The sequence below is a fragment of the Podospora pseudopauciseta genome (genome assembly GCF_035222475.1).
Source record: "Podospora pseudopauciseta strain CBS 411.78 chromosome 2 map unlocalized CBS411.78m_2, whole genome shotgun sequence".
NCBI lineage: Eukaryota > Fungi > Ascomycota > Sordariomycetes > Sordariales > Podosporaceae > Podospora > Podospora pseudopauciseta.
This window is the reverse complement of record NW_026946663.1, coordinates 4,346,283-4,364,429: the sequence shown is the minus strand read 5'-3', so window position 1 is coordinate 4,364,429 and position 18,147 is coordinate 4,346,283. Positions and strand designations below refer to the sequence as shown.

General features: G+C 51.6%; 4 protein-coding genes across 4 annotated transcripts; 1 reads left to right on the top strand and 3 right to left on the bottom strand.

Annotated features, from left to right (window-relative positions):
- Window positions 1-1,358: 1,358 nt before the first annotated feature.
- On the bottom strand, window positions 1,359-4,482 carry QC763_212170 (uncharacterized protein). Its single transcript, XM_062910260.1, has 3 exons — window positions 4,194-4,482; window positions 3,965-4,132; window positions 1,359-3,892 (listed from the first exon to the last, which is right to left on the bottom strand). Exons 1-3 carry the CDS (start codon window positions 4,303-4,305, stop codon window positions 1,917-1,919), a joined length of 2,256 nt encoding a protein of 751 aa, XP_062769158.1. The 5' UTR covers window positions 4,306-4,482; the 3' UTR covers window positions 1,359-1,916.
- On the top strand, window positions 4,427-8,571 carry QC763_212160 (uncharacterized protein; the record flags this gene model as incomplete). The annotated part of the gene is made up of 2 exons (XM_062910259.1): window positions 4,427-4,883; window positions 4,946-8,571. The coding sequence occupies exons 1-2, from the start codon at window positions 4,736-4,738 to the stop codon at window positions 8,569-8,571; spliced, it is 3,774 nt and encodes a 1,257-aa protein (XP_062769157.1). The 5' UTR covers window positions 4,427-4,735.
- Window positions 8,572-10,338: 1,767 nt separating this feature from the next.
- QC763_0043270 (uncharacterized protein) lies at window positions 10,339-10,942 on the bottom strand (the record flags this gene model as incomplete). The annotated part of the gene is made up of 2 exons (XM_062905657.1): window positions 10,339-10,496; window positions 10,918-10,942. 2 exons carry the CDS (start codon window positions 10,940-10,942, stop codon window positions 10,339-10,341), a joined length of 183 nt encoding a protein of 60 aa, XP_062769156.1.
- Window positions 10,943-12,353: 1,411 nt separating this feature from the next.
- On the bottom strand, window positions 12,354-14,749 carry QC763_212150 (uncharacterized protein; the record flags this gene model as incomplete). The annotated part of the gene is made up of 4 exons (XM_062910258.1): window positions 14,235-14,749; window positions 13,572-13,971; window positions 13,241-13,507; window positions 12,354-13,179 (listed from the first exon to the last, which is right to left on the bottom strand). The coding sequence occupies exons 2-4, from the start codon at window positions 13,838-13,840 to the stop codon at window positions 12,354-12,356; spliced, it is 1,362 nt and encodes a 453-aa protein (XP_062769155.1). The 5' UTR covers window positions 13,841-13,971; window positions 14,235-14,749.
- Window positions 14,750-18,147: the final 3,398 nt, after the last annotated feature.

The following is an 18,147-nucleotide window of genomic DNA, read 5'->3' as shown; positions in this document are numbered from 1 at the left end:
CATTCCATCGTTGATCATCCGGCTCATCGGAATCTACTATCCACTAATTCCCTTTACCCACAAGACCAGCGACAACTCTAACAACTTCAACGATGATCTCCCAAACCTTGGGACAAATCTCGAAATTCCTAGAAGGGCGTGAGGCGTACACCTAATGATCTTCCACCCCCCAAAAGGCAATATTGGGGAAATTTTCCCGCTATTGCATGCCAATCACTTTTATTAGCCCTCATTCTTACTCACCTCATTGGCTGGCTTACACCGCCGGCACAGCTATTTTTACCCAAAATATCTTCCGTGCCTTCCCCTGTTAACACCAAACTTTTAGCCGCCGGTGCACCCTTTCATTGATTTGGCTCTCTTCGGTCGACCCTGCTGTCCAACAGCCTTCTTCCCTCGCCGTCAATGTTGCATACGGAAGGTCGCCTATCCAGATTACCTTCCCCCTCCTTTAACGACCAAAATCGCGGGTAAATTTCTGGGCAAATCTGCTTCACCAGATCTCTTTCTGCGCGTCCGCGCCTATTTTTGCGCTGCCAACAGTCTCCTTCCTCGTCGATGGAAGGAGTGCTCACGGAAGCTTCAGTATCCAGCGTTCTTTTAGATTTCTGGATGCCAATCATGCCTCCTTGAGGGATTCATTCCAGCGTGAGATAGGAAAATCCGAACAACTCACGATGCAGTTGCTCTGCATGTTTCTTTTGTTGCGTTTCAACAACCTGCAGAGGACCACAAAATCCAACCAGCGGAATCTTCCGATGGGGAATAATTCCAAGAACATTCAATTGGTGATGACCTCCCCGCAAGTCCCTAGCCGCGGGAGAGAAGCTTGGCTCTCCTGCAACCTGATGGCCAACCGTTTACACCTTCCACACTGACATCTCTACCGAACTCAAGGTAATGGGCCACCTTCCTCGACCTTGAGTCCGCCCGTTCCACGCGCCCACGGGACATGAAAGCCGGGAAAACGCAACCTCACTCGGGATGGAAGACCAGGCCGCAGAGTTGGCCAGCGTTTAAAATCCAAGCGAGCTACTGTCTGCCGCTTGTACAACAGACGGGCGCATTGTGTAAGTGGAATGCTGGGATTTGTTTGGTTGAGTCCCACTATGACTTTGGGCAAGTCGTCCACAGGACCGCACACACAGGCACATACATATTGGACACATCCGCAGATGCCTTGATTCTTGGAAGGTTGAATAGTCCGAGGAGAAAGACAAATTTTCTTGTCCTGGGAAAGACGGGATTTGCACCTGGGAATTCGAGGGTCATTTGCTGCCTGAACTCAGCTTGGTTCCGAAGATGCAACAGTCCCATGAGCACCAGGGACCAGGACACAGCCCAAACACACAAAACTGCACCAGCCTTCAAATCTGGTCTAAATTGTTACCCATACTCAAGAAACTCATTACAACATGGTAACATATCTCTTCTACCTTTCGCCCACCGTCCCATTATCAAACCTCCTTCCCTTTTCACAACTTGTTAAGGAAAATGATATGGTACAACAGTACGACGCCACATGAGGCCACCCATCATCTTTTCCAGGCCCACACACATAAACCGCAGTGCAACCAAGAAAGCCTTCCAACACAGCCAATCCCCGGTTCCGAGCATCATCCAGCCGCCCGCCGGAGTCTACCGACCACACCTCTTCCTCCCGCAACCGCCCTCGGCCCAATAGTCCGCAGCGAAGTCCTTGGGCTCCGGACGTGCCAAACCGTGATTTGCATGCCAATTCTCACTGTTATCAAGATGTCTAAAGATCAAATCCAAAGATTCGTGACGCATGTATACTATCACACATACATGTCATCAGCCTGTCGTTCATTCTCACGGCCAGCAGACTCGCATCCACACCGCCAACTCTTGTAAAGTGATCACCAAACCTTCCCACCATCACCACCTCACCATCATCAGGTCTGAAACCCCTGTTCCGACAAACTCCCCGTCCCCCCTCCACTCCCCCCTCCTCCTCCATCCCCAACATCCTCCGCCGCACCCCCCAAATTCCTCGCAACCTCCACCGCCGCCGCCGCAACAACCCGCCTATCCACATCCCCCGTCCCCATCCAAAACAAGCTATAAAACACCATCATATGCAAAACAACACAATAAACCGCAAACAAATTCCTGCTCGCCCTCGTGGCCAGCACCATCCTCGTGACCGAATACACCACCCTCTCGGGGAAACTCAACCCCCTATACGCCCTCGCCGACTCCCTCCCCCTAAACGCCGCAAACGGAGAGATATTAGACTCGTACGCCTTGCGGTACCGGTCCAACGCTATCCCCGGGCTTTGTGCACCCCCTCCTCCTCCACCGATAGACACCGAACTTGGGTTCGGGTTGGAATAGGCCGATGACGACGACGTCAAAGCCCCCACCGCTGGCCCGGCACGGTTGTAAGTAGATACGTAGCGGGTTTTCTCATAGAGATTCAAATTGTCGCGTTGCAGAGCGGCGATTTCCTGACGGAGCTGCGAGACCGTTTTGTGGGTTTCGTTTAGTTCTTGTTCGAGCTGGGCGTTGCGCTTCTTGAAGCGGTCGCGCTGGGCCGTGATCATGGGTAGGATGCCACCGCCGCTGCTGCCGCCCGTGGGTCTGTCTTCAAAGCCGCCTCCGCCGGGGTTGAACCCGCTGATGATGGAGGAGGTGGGGGAGGTGCGCCCATTGCCTCCGCCTGGTCTTCGGCCTGGCGCCATTGAAGGTGCGTAACGGCTGACGTAGGTCCCTGCTACGGAGGCGCCTGAAGGAAACGCGTTGGGTGCCTCGGCTTGGATGGTCGAGAGCTCGTTTTCGAGCTTTTCGTTGAGGTTCTGGGACTTCTCCAGCTCAGCATTGGTCCGGGAGAGTTCCTCTTGGAGGGTTTGGAGCCTGGATTGAAGGTCTTGGTGTGACACTCGGAGAATGGTGAGTTCGTCGCTCAGCTTCTTATTGCGCGCAAGAAGGAGCTGCTCAAGGGTGTCTTTGCCTTGTCCGCCGCTCTGGTCTGTGGACATGTCTCGTACTTCGTCATCATCGCCAGTGGCAAACTCGATGCTCTTCAGCACTTCCAGCTCTTGTTTTACTTCGTCATAATCACTCCATTTTTGCACCTTGGCCTTCAAACTGTCCCGCTCTTCTTTGAGTAAGCCAACTTCACGCTCCAAAGCGCGCAGTCTAGTATCGAGACCTCGCTTGAGCCCTTCCTTATCCACGCGCGTCGCCTCCAGCTTTCGAATAAGTGATGAATTCTCTGATCTCATCCTCATATACCCGGGGTCGTCTTCCAATGAAATTGCAGCTTGTGTAGGAACCTGTGACTTGGCTTGAGCCAGCTCCAGCCTCATCTGCTCGTTGCGAGCCTCAACCTCGGCAAGCCGTGCGCTGGTGCGCTCCAAATCCGAGTGCACCATCTCCAGCTCTGCGCTCGTGACATGGCCCCCTTGACCTTCCTCTCCATCGCCCTTGCCCAACCGCTGGTTGACTTCATAGCTGGCCTTGATCTCGTTCAAAAGACGATCCTGGTTCTCCACCTTGTCCTCCAACGCCTTCTCCTTGGCAGCCCAGTTGTCCTGCTTCTCCTCCAGCACCGCAGTCCAGGATACCTCAACCTCCTTGACCTTGGTCTCCAAGTTCTCTTCCAACCCCTTCCTCAAGTCGCGCTCTGTTTGCAGTCTCGTTTCGGTCTCTTCGAGCTGGGTAGTCAAGCTTGACACTGTTTTCTGAAGGTGTTCGTTCTCCTGACTAAGCTTTGGTAAGGTGTCTTCAGACACCAGCATAGAATCGACCGAGGCCTCGAGCAATGGGTACGGATCGGGAGCTTCAGATAGGGAGGTATAGGCGTGCAAAAAGGCCGAGTTGACAGATTTCGAATGGTTGGTTAGAAGATCAATGAACGTCTGGTAGGCTGAGCAGAGTCCCTGTTAGCCCCCAACTTCCTCCCTTGAGCCAGGACCAAAACACCAAAATCCCAACTTACCCTTTAGCAAACCCTTGACTTCAGAAAGCTTGCTCGCATCATCCAGCTTTCGGAATTCTTTGGTCTTTGACGCAAGGTCTTTTCTCTGTACTGTCGAGTCCCGCTGGTAGGCAACGATTTCGGAGGCTGTGTTGTCGAGGGTCGAGACAAGGCCCGTGAAATCGAGACCTGATGGAGCAGCAAGTCAGACACGTGCTGATTCAAACTCGGAACCTAGAAATGAGCTTACTTCTCCATTGCGAGATGGCGTTTTGGAACTTGTTGACTGATTCATTGGTTGACGTTGTCGTCGTCGTGGTCGCCGGCGCGGCGGGAGCTTCTGATGGGGTGTCTTCTGCCATTACGTGGTGTTTGTAGGCGCGATTACTAGATTAGGTATCGGGGACGGCAGCGGATGCCGTGTTGAGGTGTTGCAAGCATTAATGTTGTTATGGTTTGGAGGTTGATGTTTTGGCTGCTGAACAGCTGGAAAGGTGGCCGCTCAGGGACTGTGTGAGGCGCCAAGACTTTGGCCCGAGCCGTGGGGCCGTTCCATGCAGTTGGGGGAGCTTCGTCACCCCAGCCCCATGTGTGGGACCTGGCAGGTGAGCTACAGGGGTGCAATGGGCGCACTCCAACTTGGAAGCTTCCTGCCACAAGGCACATCATGAAGTCAGCCTCTCCGTAGCAAGTTTCTCGATATCACGACGATACGAGGGTGTTGACGACCACCGGTGCCTACTGTATTCACAGCATCTTCCCAGAAACGGCGACGATGTCGCGCGAGAGGCCATGGCATCTGAACCGCACAGGAACCACAGGGCAACCACAGCGCCGCCTGGTATAGGACCCTTCGATTTGCGCCCGCTGCTCCATGGCGTCCCCCTGTCGGAAAATGGCGACGAGGAGGATATCCAGATCAACTGCGTGGAATACTTGGGTACGCTATTCCAATACCAGCTTCTGTGTGGATTATCAGCTGACACTGTCTCCAATCATCAGACGGAAACCTCTATGTTGGCACTACTGCTTCTGAATTGCTTCACTTCTTTGGCATCCCACCAGACCCCGCCGACCCGAACCAAAATCCCACGTTTATCCTCGCCTCGCGACTGAAACCAGCATCCTCAGATACCAACGGCGCATCGAATGGCTCAAGACCTGGTGTCCAGCAGATTCTCCTGCTGCCCCGCGTCGCCAAGGCATGTGTGTTGTGCAACTCAACCGTATCATTCTATTCACTTCCAGAACTAAGCCCAGTATTTGGAACCACGGTCAGGAATTGCAATTGGATCGGTGGAGTTGATCTGAACGAGGACTTGACTGGGCCGGGGCACGACAGATCAGGATCTGTCACGATACTACTGCACTTGAACCGCAAGATCAGAGTAGTGAGGATTGGAGATGATGCTCCACGTGTATACCGAACCATCGACTATGCCGGGAGCACACTATCTGTGCGTAGGGACTCGTTTGCATGTGTGGCGGACTCGAGAAGCTATGCATTGGTGGATATCGATCGGCAGCTGAAGATCCCGCTCATGAGCATATCATCACTTGACGACTCACAGCCAGGAGGTCCCTTCGGGCAGGCCCAAAACATTGCTGGGCCGCCAGATGGAGGTCTTTTCAGGAGTGCTTCTACAGCCTCGCCTCGGCCACCTACTGATGCACATGGGCATTCTAGGAGCACAAGCTTGGGCGATTTCATCTCGAGGGGTATACAACGGCGGCAGGGGGAAACTGAAGATCCTGTCTTCCAAGATACGGATGCGCCAATACCGACGCGCAGCCCGGCGCCAGGAGAGGATGGCCCAAATCGGGCCCAGCTGAACCGATCACCGCAGCCCCAGGCGGTATCAGCAGCACAAGCTGCCGGTGCAAATCCACCTTCCCGAGCAATGTCACCAGCAAGGCCTGAGACTGTATTGTTGAAACCTCTCATAGTATCACCAACCACAGAAGAGTTTCTTCTCGTGACGGGCACCGGCCCTCTTGACCCGGGTATTGGCATGTTTGTGAATCTCGACGGTGATCCAACAAGGCCGACGTTGGAATTCGACAGGTATCCACGTGAAATTGTGGTTGATGGTGGACTTATTGACCCGTCGTCATCACGCCCATCTCTTGGTGAGGCAGAGGAAGGCTATGTTCTTGCGTCCATGGCTAAAGAGCTCGAGGATGGGTTGCATAATGGGCTGGAAATTCAACGCTTTGATGTGAATGTTGGCGAGGACGAGCCAGAAAAATGGTGGTTGGAGGTGGACAACACAGTTTCGAACGAGGCGCCAGGAAATACATCAATAGGCATCCGCTCTCTGCTGCAGAGCGAGGAGATGCACTTTGAGCAGATTGTACAACGGCTGTGCCAGAGACGATTCTCGCCATTCAGGGGACAATCTACCACACCAACGGTATCGCTAAAAAGTAACGACTCCCGCACCGCGCTTTCCCTTCAACGGCTAACACAGGAACAAGAACTCTTCAACCGTGACGAGTCGGATGAGGAGGTGCTCCCACCAGAATGGGAGACTAATCGCAATAAAGAAGGCGAGGACTTTGTCCGGAGGCTGGCGAAGACCTCATCCAGACTAGCCGTATGGGCTGGGGCGAATATATGGTGGGCGGTTCGAAATCCTCTGCTTGTGCAATTAGAGGCTGCCTTGGACGCAGCAGCATCACGGGAGCAGCAGTCTCAGCCAACCAAGCTTGAAACCAGATTACGGATATTCTCACTTCTAGAGACTATAAAGAGGCGGGAACCGAAGATGGAGCTTGAATTTATGACGCTGGGGTATATTAAGCAACGGGCTAGCGTCATGCTTCTTGTTGCTTTTCTGACGTCGACAGAGACACCTTTCACCGAAGGTCAGACGGCAGCAATGGAAGAGCATCTTTTTGATGGCGACTTGGACGCTAGAGTTGTCTTGTCGCTTATACCCGCTCTCCGGAACGAGATCATTGTCAGCAGACGAGGAATCTGGATATATGGGGGCATCAAAACTGTCGTGGAGGAGTATATATCCCGTGAACAGGGTGGATTAGAGAATCAGGGCGTCAGTTCATTGGCGCTCAATGTCCTCCAGTTTCTTCGCCGGTTCCTCACGGCAACCAGGAAAAAGAAGGGGTTTGGGAGCGTATCTGATGAGGTATTCAGAACTGTTGATGCATCTCTTCTTGTGGTACTTCTAGAGCTGGACAGGGAAACGCCCTTGGGTCAGCTCGGAAGAAGCGGCTCTGTCCGCAAGGAACTTTATGATCTTGTTGATCATGGTGTGGATTGTTTCGACCGCGCGGTGGACTTACTAGAGACCTACCAGAGACTTTTTGTGCTCAGCCGTCTCTACCAACACAAGAAAATGGCAGGCGAAGTTCTCGCAACATGGAGACGCATCATGGAAGGGGAAGAGGACAAGGGCGGCGAGCTTGGGGATGGCGAGCAACGGATCCGGAGCTACCTCTCCAACATCAGCAACCAGGCTCTTGTCCAGGAATATGCCATCTGGCTGGCCGCCCGCAACCCCAAGCTCGGTGTTCAAGTATTCGCAGACGAAAAGGGGAGGTTTCCCAGATTTGAGCATGGCCAAGTCGTCGCTCTCTTGCGAGAAGAGGCCCCTGACGCAGTGACATACTACCTTGAGCACCTCGTCTTCGGCAAAGGCAATACCGCCTACGTCAACGAGCTCATCACGTACTACCTCGACATCGTCATCACCGACTTGCAGTCCTCCGAAGAAACCCGGGAGATGGTCGCCGCCTCTTATGAAGCCTACCGTGCCCTCCACCCCCCTAAACCAACTTACATCCGCTTCCTATCAGACAACACCCCACCCAATAGCGAGGTCTGGCAGAGCCGGTTACGGCTGCTCCAGTTACTATCCGGTGGACACGACTACAACGCGACAGCCATCCGCGCCAGGATAAACGACTCGCTATCTACCATCCCGCAACCCAACGGTCACGAAGACTCCAACAACAACGGGGTCAACACACTTCACCATCAGCTCCTCGTACCAGAATCGATCATCCTCGCCGGCCGCGCAAGGCAACATCGCGATGCCTTGCGGTTGCTAGTCCACCGCCTGGGAGACTACGACACTGCAGTCTCGTACTGTATCCGTGGCGGCGCGGCGCTGTCACCTGGTAGTCGGAACAAACGCCGCGATAGCGATAGCTCCCTCCCGCCTACGTATGAGGAGCAGGTACAACTTTTCAAGTCATTGCTCGGCGAGTTTTTGGCGTTGGAGGACCCAGAGGAGAGGGTGGAGTGCACGGGGAATTTGCTGGAGAGATTCGGGGGCTGGTTTGATATTTTGGAGGTGTTGGAGGTGATACCGGATGGTTGGCCTGTGGAGACGATAGCAGAGTTTTTGGTGAGTGGGCTCAGGAGGTTGGTGGCGGAGAGGTGTGAGGGGTTGGTTGCGAGGGCACTGAGCGGGGCGGAGAACTTGAGGGTTGGGTTTGAGTTTGTGGAGAGGGTGCGGGAGAAGGGGGCTGTAGTTGAGTATCTTGAGGGAGGAAGGGGAGGGGGGAATGGAGGGGAGGAGGAGGGGGAGGAGATGATTCATGGGAGGGATGTGCTGGGAGGGGAGAGTTGGGGGGAGTATGTACAGGCTGGGGGGAGGTAGGGGGGGTAGAAGGGGTGGTGGGGGTTTGAATAGTGAATGAGATTGTTTTTTTTTTCGTTTTTTTGATATGTATTTGTTTGATGGTGACGCTGTTTTTTGTGTGGTGAAAACGGTTGGGGTGATGTATACCATGAGGTGCAGATATTTGGCAACGATGTGCTGTTGTAAACGACGGAGAGCCGGATGAGGAAGGTAAGCGTTGAACCATCCTTAGCAATCTACGGGCCCTTCTACCGGGGATACAAAGTCAGGGGCGCTACCGACCAGAAGGAACAAAAACGGTGAACCATCTGGTGATATCTTTGGTTCGGGGGGCTACCAATCAATGCATCTTACGGCTTTTATTTCGTCGAACCCCCTATGATCCACCCTCCCCACGAAATAATTGGCACACCAGAGTAGATGGACTCATATCATAGGTATTGTAAACCATGCCTTTGAAGATAGTTAATAGGCCTTTCAAGATAGCTAATAGGCCTTCAGAGATATTTTAAAGACATACTAACTCTCCTTCGTAGCATAATGTTAGAATATGATATGGATTAACCTACTTGTGTGGATCAACTATTTTGTGGTAAGGGTGTTAACGTACAGAACGAACAGGCTTTCACAAGTAGGGCTGAATGGGAAAGTTGTCCACGCGCACCACCAATTCAAGGGGTATAGTTTGGCTGCCCAGGGGAAGCATATCTCGGCCAATATCATCATGCCAACCCCCCTAGTCTCTTTCAGCTGCTCTCAAGCAACATTGAAGGACGATTGTTTGATTCGCCGGCTGCCATGTCTGTTCTTTCCGGGATTTTCGGAGCTCTCTGGGTTTGAGCATCAGAGCTTTCAAAGGTAACACTGGACGAGCTTTCTTCTCTCCATGTGTACACCCGCCGACTGCATTGTTGACAAGCCAATATTTTTTGTTGCACCATCAAAACAGTCCATAAAACAGGTATAACCGGGGAAAGTCAACTAATGACCCGGTATGACCAAAGAGCGGGTGCTACCCGGCTCAGTTTGCTGGTGAGTATATCCTATCCAAGAACCCCCTCCCTTCGCCCCAAAATTCTGGGACGTTCGTTCTACATAAGGTAGCTATCCCCCAGACCACAACCGAGAACGGGCGAGCCGGACTGCTGGTGTTGTGGCTGGCTGAGTTAAGAGCGACGCCCCACTCAAATTATTTGGGTGGAAGGGGGGCAAAAACTACACAGAAGAAGGGTTGGGTGGTAATCAATCTATCCCCCGCGGAAGCGAACCTGAAGTGTGTTGTTTTACAACATTCGCCCCTCTCTCTTCCTGTGGGATATAGCAGCTGCTGCTGGGCGGGTGAAACGCAAGCAAGCAAGGGAAAACAAGCAGGGTAATTTGGATGCAAAGGTAAGCTGCCAGATTTGACGCAGGAGAATAGGTGGGATAGGGGGAGGGCAGGTATGGAAATTCGGAAGCGGACTGGAAAGATGCAAAGGTTATAGTGATGGTGTCGTGTGGTCGTTTAAGGGGGTCGCAGGTAGGTTGCCTGATGGTGGTGGTGGTGGTGATGAATTGGGGAAGTGCGACAGTTTTACATCCTCAAAAAACGGTCAGAGAAACGGTGTTGTGGGGTTTCTGGACTGAAGTAACATCGCTGATACCAAGACCCAGAAGAAGAGCTGAGGGACAAAATTCCCTGGGAATCGTGATCCGACGATGCCGAGGAGTTTTGTCAACCAAAAAGGCCAAGAGACATATGAATCTACTTTAAATCAATTCGCCATCTCATCGCCTGCCCAGCGATCAACTCCCAGACACCGAGTTCGCCGGCGCGGTCAGAATAAAATTATGGATTCTATCCTCCCAAACGGAGCCTTTCCGCAGTGGGTTCTCTGGGGAACGTGACATCGTTATGGGGTCTTTGATGGAGACAACGGCGATTGGAGCCAGATTTCCCCAGACTTTGGTATGTTGCTTCTTTCTCGGGTGAGGGTCCCAGTGGAATTGGGGGAAGAGAAGGAAGAAGAAATTGCTTGGTTGGGAAGTCCTCCGCAGAACGAAATGGGAAGTGAATGATCTGATGATTATGGTGAGATTGCGCTCTTTTTTGTTCGAAGCTGAACATACATACATGTGTAGGATTTGGAGGGATTGACGATGTGTCAGAAAATATCAGGCTTTTAACAGTTGCTTCCAGTCCGCGGTTATCGCTTATGGCGGGAAAGAAAATCTTCTGGGATTTCTCGGGATGGTTTCGACGCTGCCAAATTGTCAACCTGTCATGAACCACAGGCTTGGGATTTTTTTGGTTCCCGAACGTGTTTGGAGGCTGGGTGGTGAGTGGTGTATGGGTGGAGTCGAGAAAGATGATGTCTCACTAACAGATCTGCAACCTCTTGCAAGGCATATAGCAATAGTAGTTTGTTTATCTTGCCATAGTCAACTATCTCGGCAAGCACAACGCGAGCATTACAAGCAAACACAACCCCACCTATTATCCTTTGCACTTTTTTTCTTTATGATCAATTCATTTTGACGACATGAACAAATCTGCAAGTTCTTTTGTGTCTCGGCCAAGAGTCAAAACCACGATCCTATGTCCCCGCGCCTTCCCCGCCCCGAAAAGCGATCGAAACATTTCCTCTGCAGCCTGCCGCCGCAAAAAGCGCAAACAAGATCGAAGCCGTTTGAAGACACACAAGGAAAACAAAAAGAAATCTCAGTGTGGTGGGACATGCGGGTTTGATTCGCATCTCAAAAAAAGCAAAAAGAAAAGTTCGATCAAGATCTGAGATCGGCACCCAGGCCCTTGTGTGATTTGTGACCAGAATCGTGTTTCAAACATGCCCATCAGTGACATCCGTATGCAGGCTGAAAGAAGCAACGGGGGATGCAGAGAAGAATGGAAGGCCAAGGATGAGACGAGACAAGGCTGTCTCATGAGTGTGATATGGCAAGGCAGGTAGCAGAGGGGTAAATACACAATAGGATTTCAATTGATAATTATTGAGTCTTGGTGGTGCTAGTTCGCAGCTGAAAAGACCGATTTCCTGGTCTATATCATTGCAACTTAATTCCACCGTGTCATGAGGCTCTCGTTTGCTGTTGGGCGCCGCAGCAGGGCCCCGGGTTCCTGGACATGAGGTGGTCAGCATCGTGTTGCGTGCGATGCTGTGATGCGGCACGGGTTGACTGAGGGATCTGGAACCTGGGATGGCCTCAGAAAGCGGCAGGCAATGATTGCAAATAAGAGATGATCCAAACTCTGTGTGAGGGATTGCAACTAATGCATCCATTGAAACTCCATAGCTATTTCTATGAGGTCAGGACTACCTGATTTTATCTCAGTTGACTTTTACCAGCCCTCCCAGTTACTATGAGACATAAATATCCCAAACCCCTGGAAACTTTTTGAAGGACAAGAATGTCTCAGGTTTAATCCAAAATAAACATAAAGAAAAGTCCGAACTCGATGTCGCATCAAAGCTGTAACTCGAGTTCCCATCATACCTCGTGTGTACATGACAGATATAAAAGTCATAAAGTGATTGTAAAAGAACCATAAAAAAAACAAGGAAAAATCCAGGGGTATAAGTCTCCGTAGCCCGTTTCCCACCGCTACCCAGAACCACCGCGCAACTGCTGTCTTGCAATAACAGCCAAAAAAAAAAAAAAAAAAAAAAAAAAAAAAAGGTGGCTGCATAGAATACATGTGAATTCGGCCCTGAGCCATATCCAAAATCTCTGTACTTTGAGTCTTAACGCCAAAAAACAATCAAGGCGATACTATTAAGAAACAAAAAATGATGGCAGCATGTTCAATCTCGACCCAGCGTATTTGAAGGTGGCTCAATGGGAGACCGATCCTCGGCGTGTGATGCTGACCCCGCCAACTCCGTCATGCTTTCTGTCTCGTACGTCTTGTCGCTGTTCTTGAATGCGTTCCGTCCGCTGCTTATCATCTGGAAGGAACCATCGCCGTGGGAATGCTGATCCTTGTGTCCAAACCAGGCCTTGGTATCCTCCCACAGCAGTTGACACGCTCTCCACGATGTGACGACGTAGATGATGGCGTTCCAAAAACCTTGGAGAGGAAGCACAAAGGCGGACATGTATTCAAGTGGAAGCGACGCTTGCTCCCTATGGACGACAGAATATACGCGGTTGGCGCTAGAAGGAATCCATGTAACAAGCATGGCGGTGAAAAATAGGATGGAGCACTTTGTGTAGGACCAGGTCGCATTGTTGGCTTCATAGGCAGCTCGACGGCGGAGTGGGTTAGCCCCAGCGGTGGCGTTGCGTGTCGGAGGATCGATTGTGATGTTGGTTTGTGTAGTCGGCGGTATATCGCCGTAAGAGTCCCGCTCGGGAGCTCGCTTGTTAGATGATATGTGAACTGAGTAGGCAGCATTCGGTGCTTTCGGTTGTTCGTTTCCGCTTTGTACGATGCCCAAGGTTGCAAGACTTTTGTCAATGACTTCAGAGGTAACCGAAACCTCGGTGGTCTTGACCGAGCTGAAGGGGTCCTCTGTGATCGGTTCGTGGTCGTGGTGACTGGTGCTAAAGTTACGGAGTTGCTTGTGTTTCTTGTAGATTTCGCGGCCAGCGCGGATGTAAATGAAAAAGGTGATGAGAATAACAATCCTAGAAGACCGAAACGCTTAGTGTTTGGTTCGAGTGGGAGAGATCTTGGGTAACAACTCACCAGATCGGTCCATAGAACGTCGCAATGCGGAAGATGTCCCACCTAGGGCTCACCCAGCACCACAGCGTTGCGTTCCCATACATCTTGCCTTTTTCCGGGGTCTCAATGAAGATGAAGGTGAGGGCGACGATGAAGGGAATCCCATAGCAGCAGAGAAGATAGGGGATTTCCATCTTTCGTAACCGAGCTCCATCAAACTTGAAATAAAAGGTCAAATACACATTGACCGCCATGGCCAATGTCCAAAATGTATCAGCGGGCATGAACCTGACGAGACAAATCAGCAACTGAATGGTAAGGTCCTTTTCTCCCCCCCCCAAAAAAAACGTACATTTGAATGAGAAATCCCTGGAATTGGCAGCCAGCCGATCTTGGATTCGCGATGAAGGACCGAGCCATCAACGTGGCAGCATTGGTCATGAGATTGCCAAACGAGGCATAGAATACTAGACGGTTGATGGGTTTATGGAACGCTTTGGAGGCGCAAAAGGTGCCAATCACAAGGACTGAGCCGAGGAGGGAAAAGACGGAGCAGGTGCGCTCAATGATGCTGAACACATCGACCGGGAGCTCGGCCCGGGGATTGGTTGTTTCGGCCATCTCGATCACTTGCGCACCATGAAGTCGAACTGAAGTGTTTGAAGAACAGCAACGGCGTCGCGATGTAGTTGTGTTCACGGGCACGACTGGCTTTTAATTAGATCTTCCAAGTGACTGTCTCCCGCCGGTCTCTGGCTTTGTCGTCAGTAAGCGTAGAGTTTGCCTCGGGTTGAGAGTGAAGTGCTGGCGTGAGTGTGATCAAACAAGCTTCGGAGTGTTGGCATCGGCGTAGATGTTGGCGAGGTCAACAAGGCCGTGTGCGATGTTGAACCCAGCTTCCCATCGCGAGACCCAGGATAGTGGAATCGAGGAAGGTGTAGAGGGATAGTGGGGATTCAAGTATTCAACCAGAGCTTGGGAGAGAAACGGAGCCCGGACGAAAAGGAGCACCTACCTGATCCCAGAACGGCTAGCCAGAATGCAAAGCCGTCATGAAGAGGACATGGAGAAATGTCATGCAGGGCCCAACCACGAACCAGGCCAGCTTCGCAGTGGCTTGGCTGTATCCCAGGGGTTGCAACACTAAGCAAAAGACGGTCTAGATGAACGGGAGGGTACACCACTGTACCGTGTCTTCTCCCACGGATCGTTGCCCCTCGATCTGCATATGATGCAGACAAAAGCTGGGCAAAAGGGGGCCATGGGTACTGGCACAAATACTTGCCTGTAGAGAAACGAAGAGATGGCTTATGGACACGGATGTGAAGGCGTAGGATTGGCTGAGAGGTCAAATAAGGTGGGTAGCCCAACGCTGTGTACGGATGATAAACGAGAAGGAAAAGGCAATCTGCGACATGCTCGGTCCGCTCCCGAAAGTACGTGTACGCCCATAATACACCTTACATATACTGGAGGATATCTGCAATTCTGGTCAGTTTTCTTTTGCAAAAATTATCAGGTGCTTGACTGAAGACCTCGACACACAGCGGCAAGCGGGGTTGTTACCAGTCCAAGATGTGGTTCTTTGGTTCCCATTTTCTTTTTTGCAGGGGTCCCAGAGCTCCCCCAGAAAGATCCACTTCCGATGGTGACATACCCCTGCGGGTACCCTGCAAGTCATCTTGGCGTTGAAAACGTCGCTTTCCGTTCAGGCTCACACTGCCTTATCCGTATCCTTCGACATCAGCATGATCAACCATCGGATGGAAAAAGAAGAAGGGAAACACCACGCTTCGCCGGTTGTACGGGATTGTATGTATGTCGTGGGATGTGACGGCTTCCTGTTTCCATTGCCAAACATCATCCGCGTTCGATTGACACTTCTGAATCCTAGGCTGTGTTGTGATGCTGGGATATCCTGACAGAAATGGACTTGACGGTGTCTTTCCAAAGGCCCTCGCCGCTATCGTTTGCCCAGGCGTTTGCTACGATCTGAGTCGTGAAAGGGGAGCAAGAGGGCTGTGACACACTGGTCATCATTTGCTTTGACGTTTCTCAGCGAAGCGTTGATGTCCAAACTGGCTGTCTCAATGACTCGTAGAAAGAGGGTATTACCCAAGTATTTCGTAGCTAGCAGTTCAGATGGTGCTCAACTCGACCCGCCAAACAAGATATCAGTTCCATTGTTACCTCCCTCATCAAAATGGCAGAGATGGATCGAATTGAGGCTGGGGGAAACACATCAACCACGTGGGGGGACTCCACACTTAATCAGGCCCCCCGGCAACCATTACGTGAGCCAAAACCGTTTCGACTGTTGACCGTTTTCAATCCCGGTTAGCGTTCCCCGCTTTGAGATGGCTTCTCCGTTCTTGCAGTGAAGACCCAGGTTTTTCTGTGTCCTCAACCATGGCTCGTCTCCTGCACGCTCAGACTGGCTCTACGACAATCACCATTTCACCAACCACTTTTGGGTTCTACTGTCTCCAACCGTTGCTAGCGTGCGGAGTCTCGCAGTCTTTCATCAATTCTCTCTTGACTCGAGGAAGACAGACGGGCAGTAGTATTCGTATCTACAATTATCCGACTTCGGATGTCTGTAACACCGGTAGATGCTTCATCATATTTTACCCGACATGCCTCTCGCCCAGCTCGACACGGGTAATCGATGTTTTGTACGAAGCAGTCGACAAGGTTGCCAAGATTTGTTTCATCAACCACACGGCATGTCCGGTGGCGTCGAGGGCATCGACCACGAGTTTGTAGGGCTCAGGGGTTGGCTCTTCGGCGTTCTTAGCTTGTCACGCATGTCAAGATGCTGCTAAACTTGAGTTTTGAGACCTGGTCCTAGTCATCACCCCTCAACCACAGATTTACAGATCTCGTCCACATACATCGTCACATGGTAAAACCGATGCCAAGTCGACACTTCAAGCATCGCTTGCTTCACGAGATGAGTGCTTCACCACGCCCTTCACCATATCGTCTACAGGCGAGATAGAAAAACGCCCACGCAACCCATCATTCCATCGAGATTCTATCGGAAAGCTCGGCCAGCAGAGAGATTGGAAGTTCAACCCCCTCCTACCTCCAAACACTCCAAAGTCTGGGTGTGTGTGTGTGCTGATAGTTTCCCAGGCGGATAGCTCTAGACCAGAGCTCCTGCCCTCCTTTCGGGCGGGCTTCTGTCGACATGTCGGCGTTGCAATCTTTTCTGACTGCCTGGTAGCGAGGTATTGCTGCATGGAAACCGACACCCGTGCCGCTTCTCGCAGAGACCAACTCTCCCGCAGGCCTGGTTGGAAGGGATACGACACCCAGTTTCTAACTGAGCCTTGGTATGGCAGCTCCGGAAGCTGCGAGCTGGTTGCCAAACCTACATGTCATATGGCGGCCAGCCTTATGCGAGCTTGTAAGTTGTACTGAGCAACCCAGCACCACTCATACAGAACACCGCCAGCCTTTCACCGATGGTGGTGCAATCAGTGTCAAGAACACTGCGATTCTGGCGCTCCCGTTGAGCTTAACTCAGCGCAACCTATATCCCCCTCACTTTTGTTGAAGCAATATCAAAGCACGGACTCCCAAGAATCACAACCCAATCAATCCGCCTCGCGAGGTCCCCTAGACCTAAAGCTCAGACACGGCCAAGAACCTGCTTCCTTTTTAACCATGCTCGACCACGAGGAACTAACATTCTTAGTCCCTCGCGCCGGCTCGTACACAAAAATGGAATTTTTTGGAGAATACCCAGTGTGCAGCAATGAAAAGAGCAAGGTGCCTGGTTCTAGCTGGCAAGCCACCCGCTCAACGGCGTCAACAGTTCTCCGAAGCCATTGAACGCCTCACCCGGAGGACTTTTCCGCTTATGGGTAAAAGAATGGCAACCGTGCGCCGGTCGTCGGCAAACGCCACCGATCAGATGGGTAAAACGGTCATCATAATATTCTTGTTTTTGCAGAATGCATTCTGTTTGCGCTCAGGCCTTTTTTCTTCAGCAGAAGAATGTGTGGGAAGGAATGTTCTGTGGCCTGCAGGTGAGGGGAGGGGGGGGCGGGCGTCGAAACTGGCCCATGGAAAGGGGTTGGTTAATTGGCTGAAATGGGGGTTGTCGTCCCAAGTTGTGTCTCTTGTAACCTGGTCGTCGGTCCAGTCCCAAGAATGCGGGAGGGATTCGGACCTCCTTTTTGCCTGTACCCCGCATCGCCATCGGTCGCCAATGTATGTAAGTCTCCCGTTGATGGCCCTGCTCCGGAGACCCGGCCGGGTGAGCCGTTAGTGTTTGCTTTTGGAGGGCATCCTTCTTTGCAACGGTGGGTGGTGGGTGGTGGGTGGCATCCAGCATCCAGCATTCAGTGATGGGGTGGTGTAAGTGACGTTGATGTGATGGTATTTATCAACTTTTCATCCTATCATTGCTAGGGCGAACTTGGACAAATCACTTGATGGTCACTTTTGTCTCTCAATGGCGAATTAGTTTGTATGCGCGGACGCATTGCAATGATATCCAAGCTTTTTTTTTTTTTTTTTTTTTTTTCTAGATAACTACCCTTGACTTCAAGTGTTTATTCCATAGCGCTCAGTCAACCACCACTGCCTACTGCACCTCGTTTTCAACAAAGCGACAACCATGCAATCTTTCTGCAAAGTTCGCAGGATAAAAGACACTTTACGCGGGGGTCAGGGGTGGTGTCTAAGCACAGAAACCACCTGAGCAGCCTTGCATAATAAAGGACCGTCACGGATGATTTTGGGGAATGGAAGAGGAATTGGCTACAAGCAACATGGACAGCGCCTACATACATGCCTAGCTAGGCATCCGGAGAGGTGCCAGTTGCAGACAGCATATCACAAAGCAGACAGACAGATATGTGTATGCCCTTTAGTGGTGATAATCACAGCTTTCTTTCGGGCCCGGTGTTGAACAT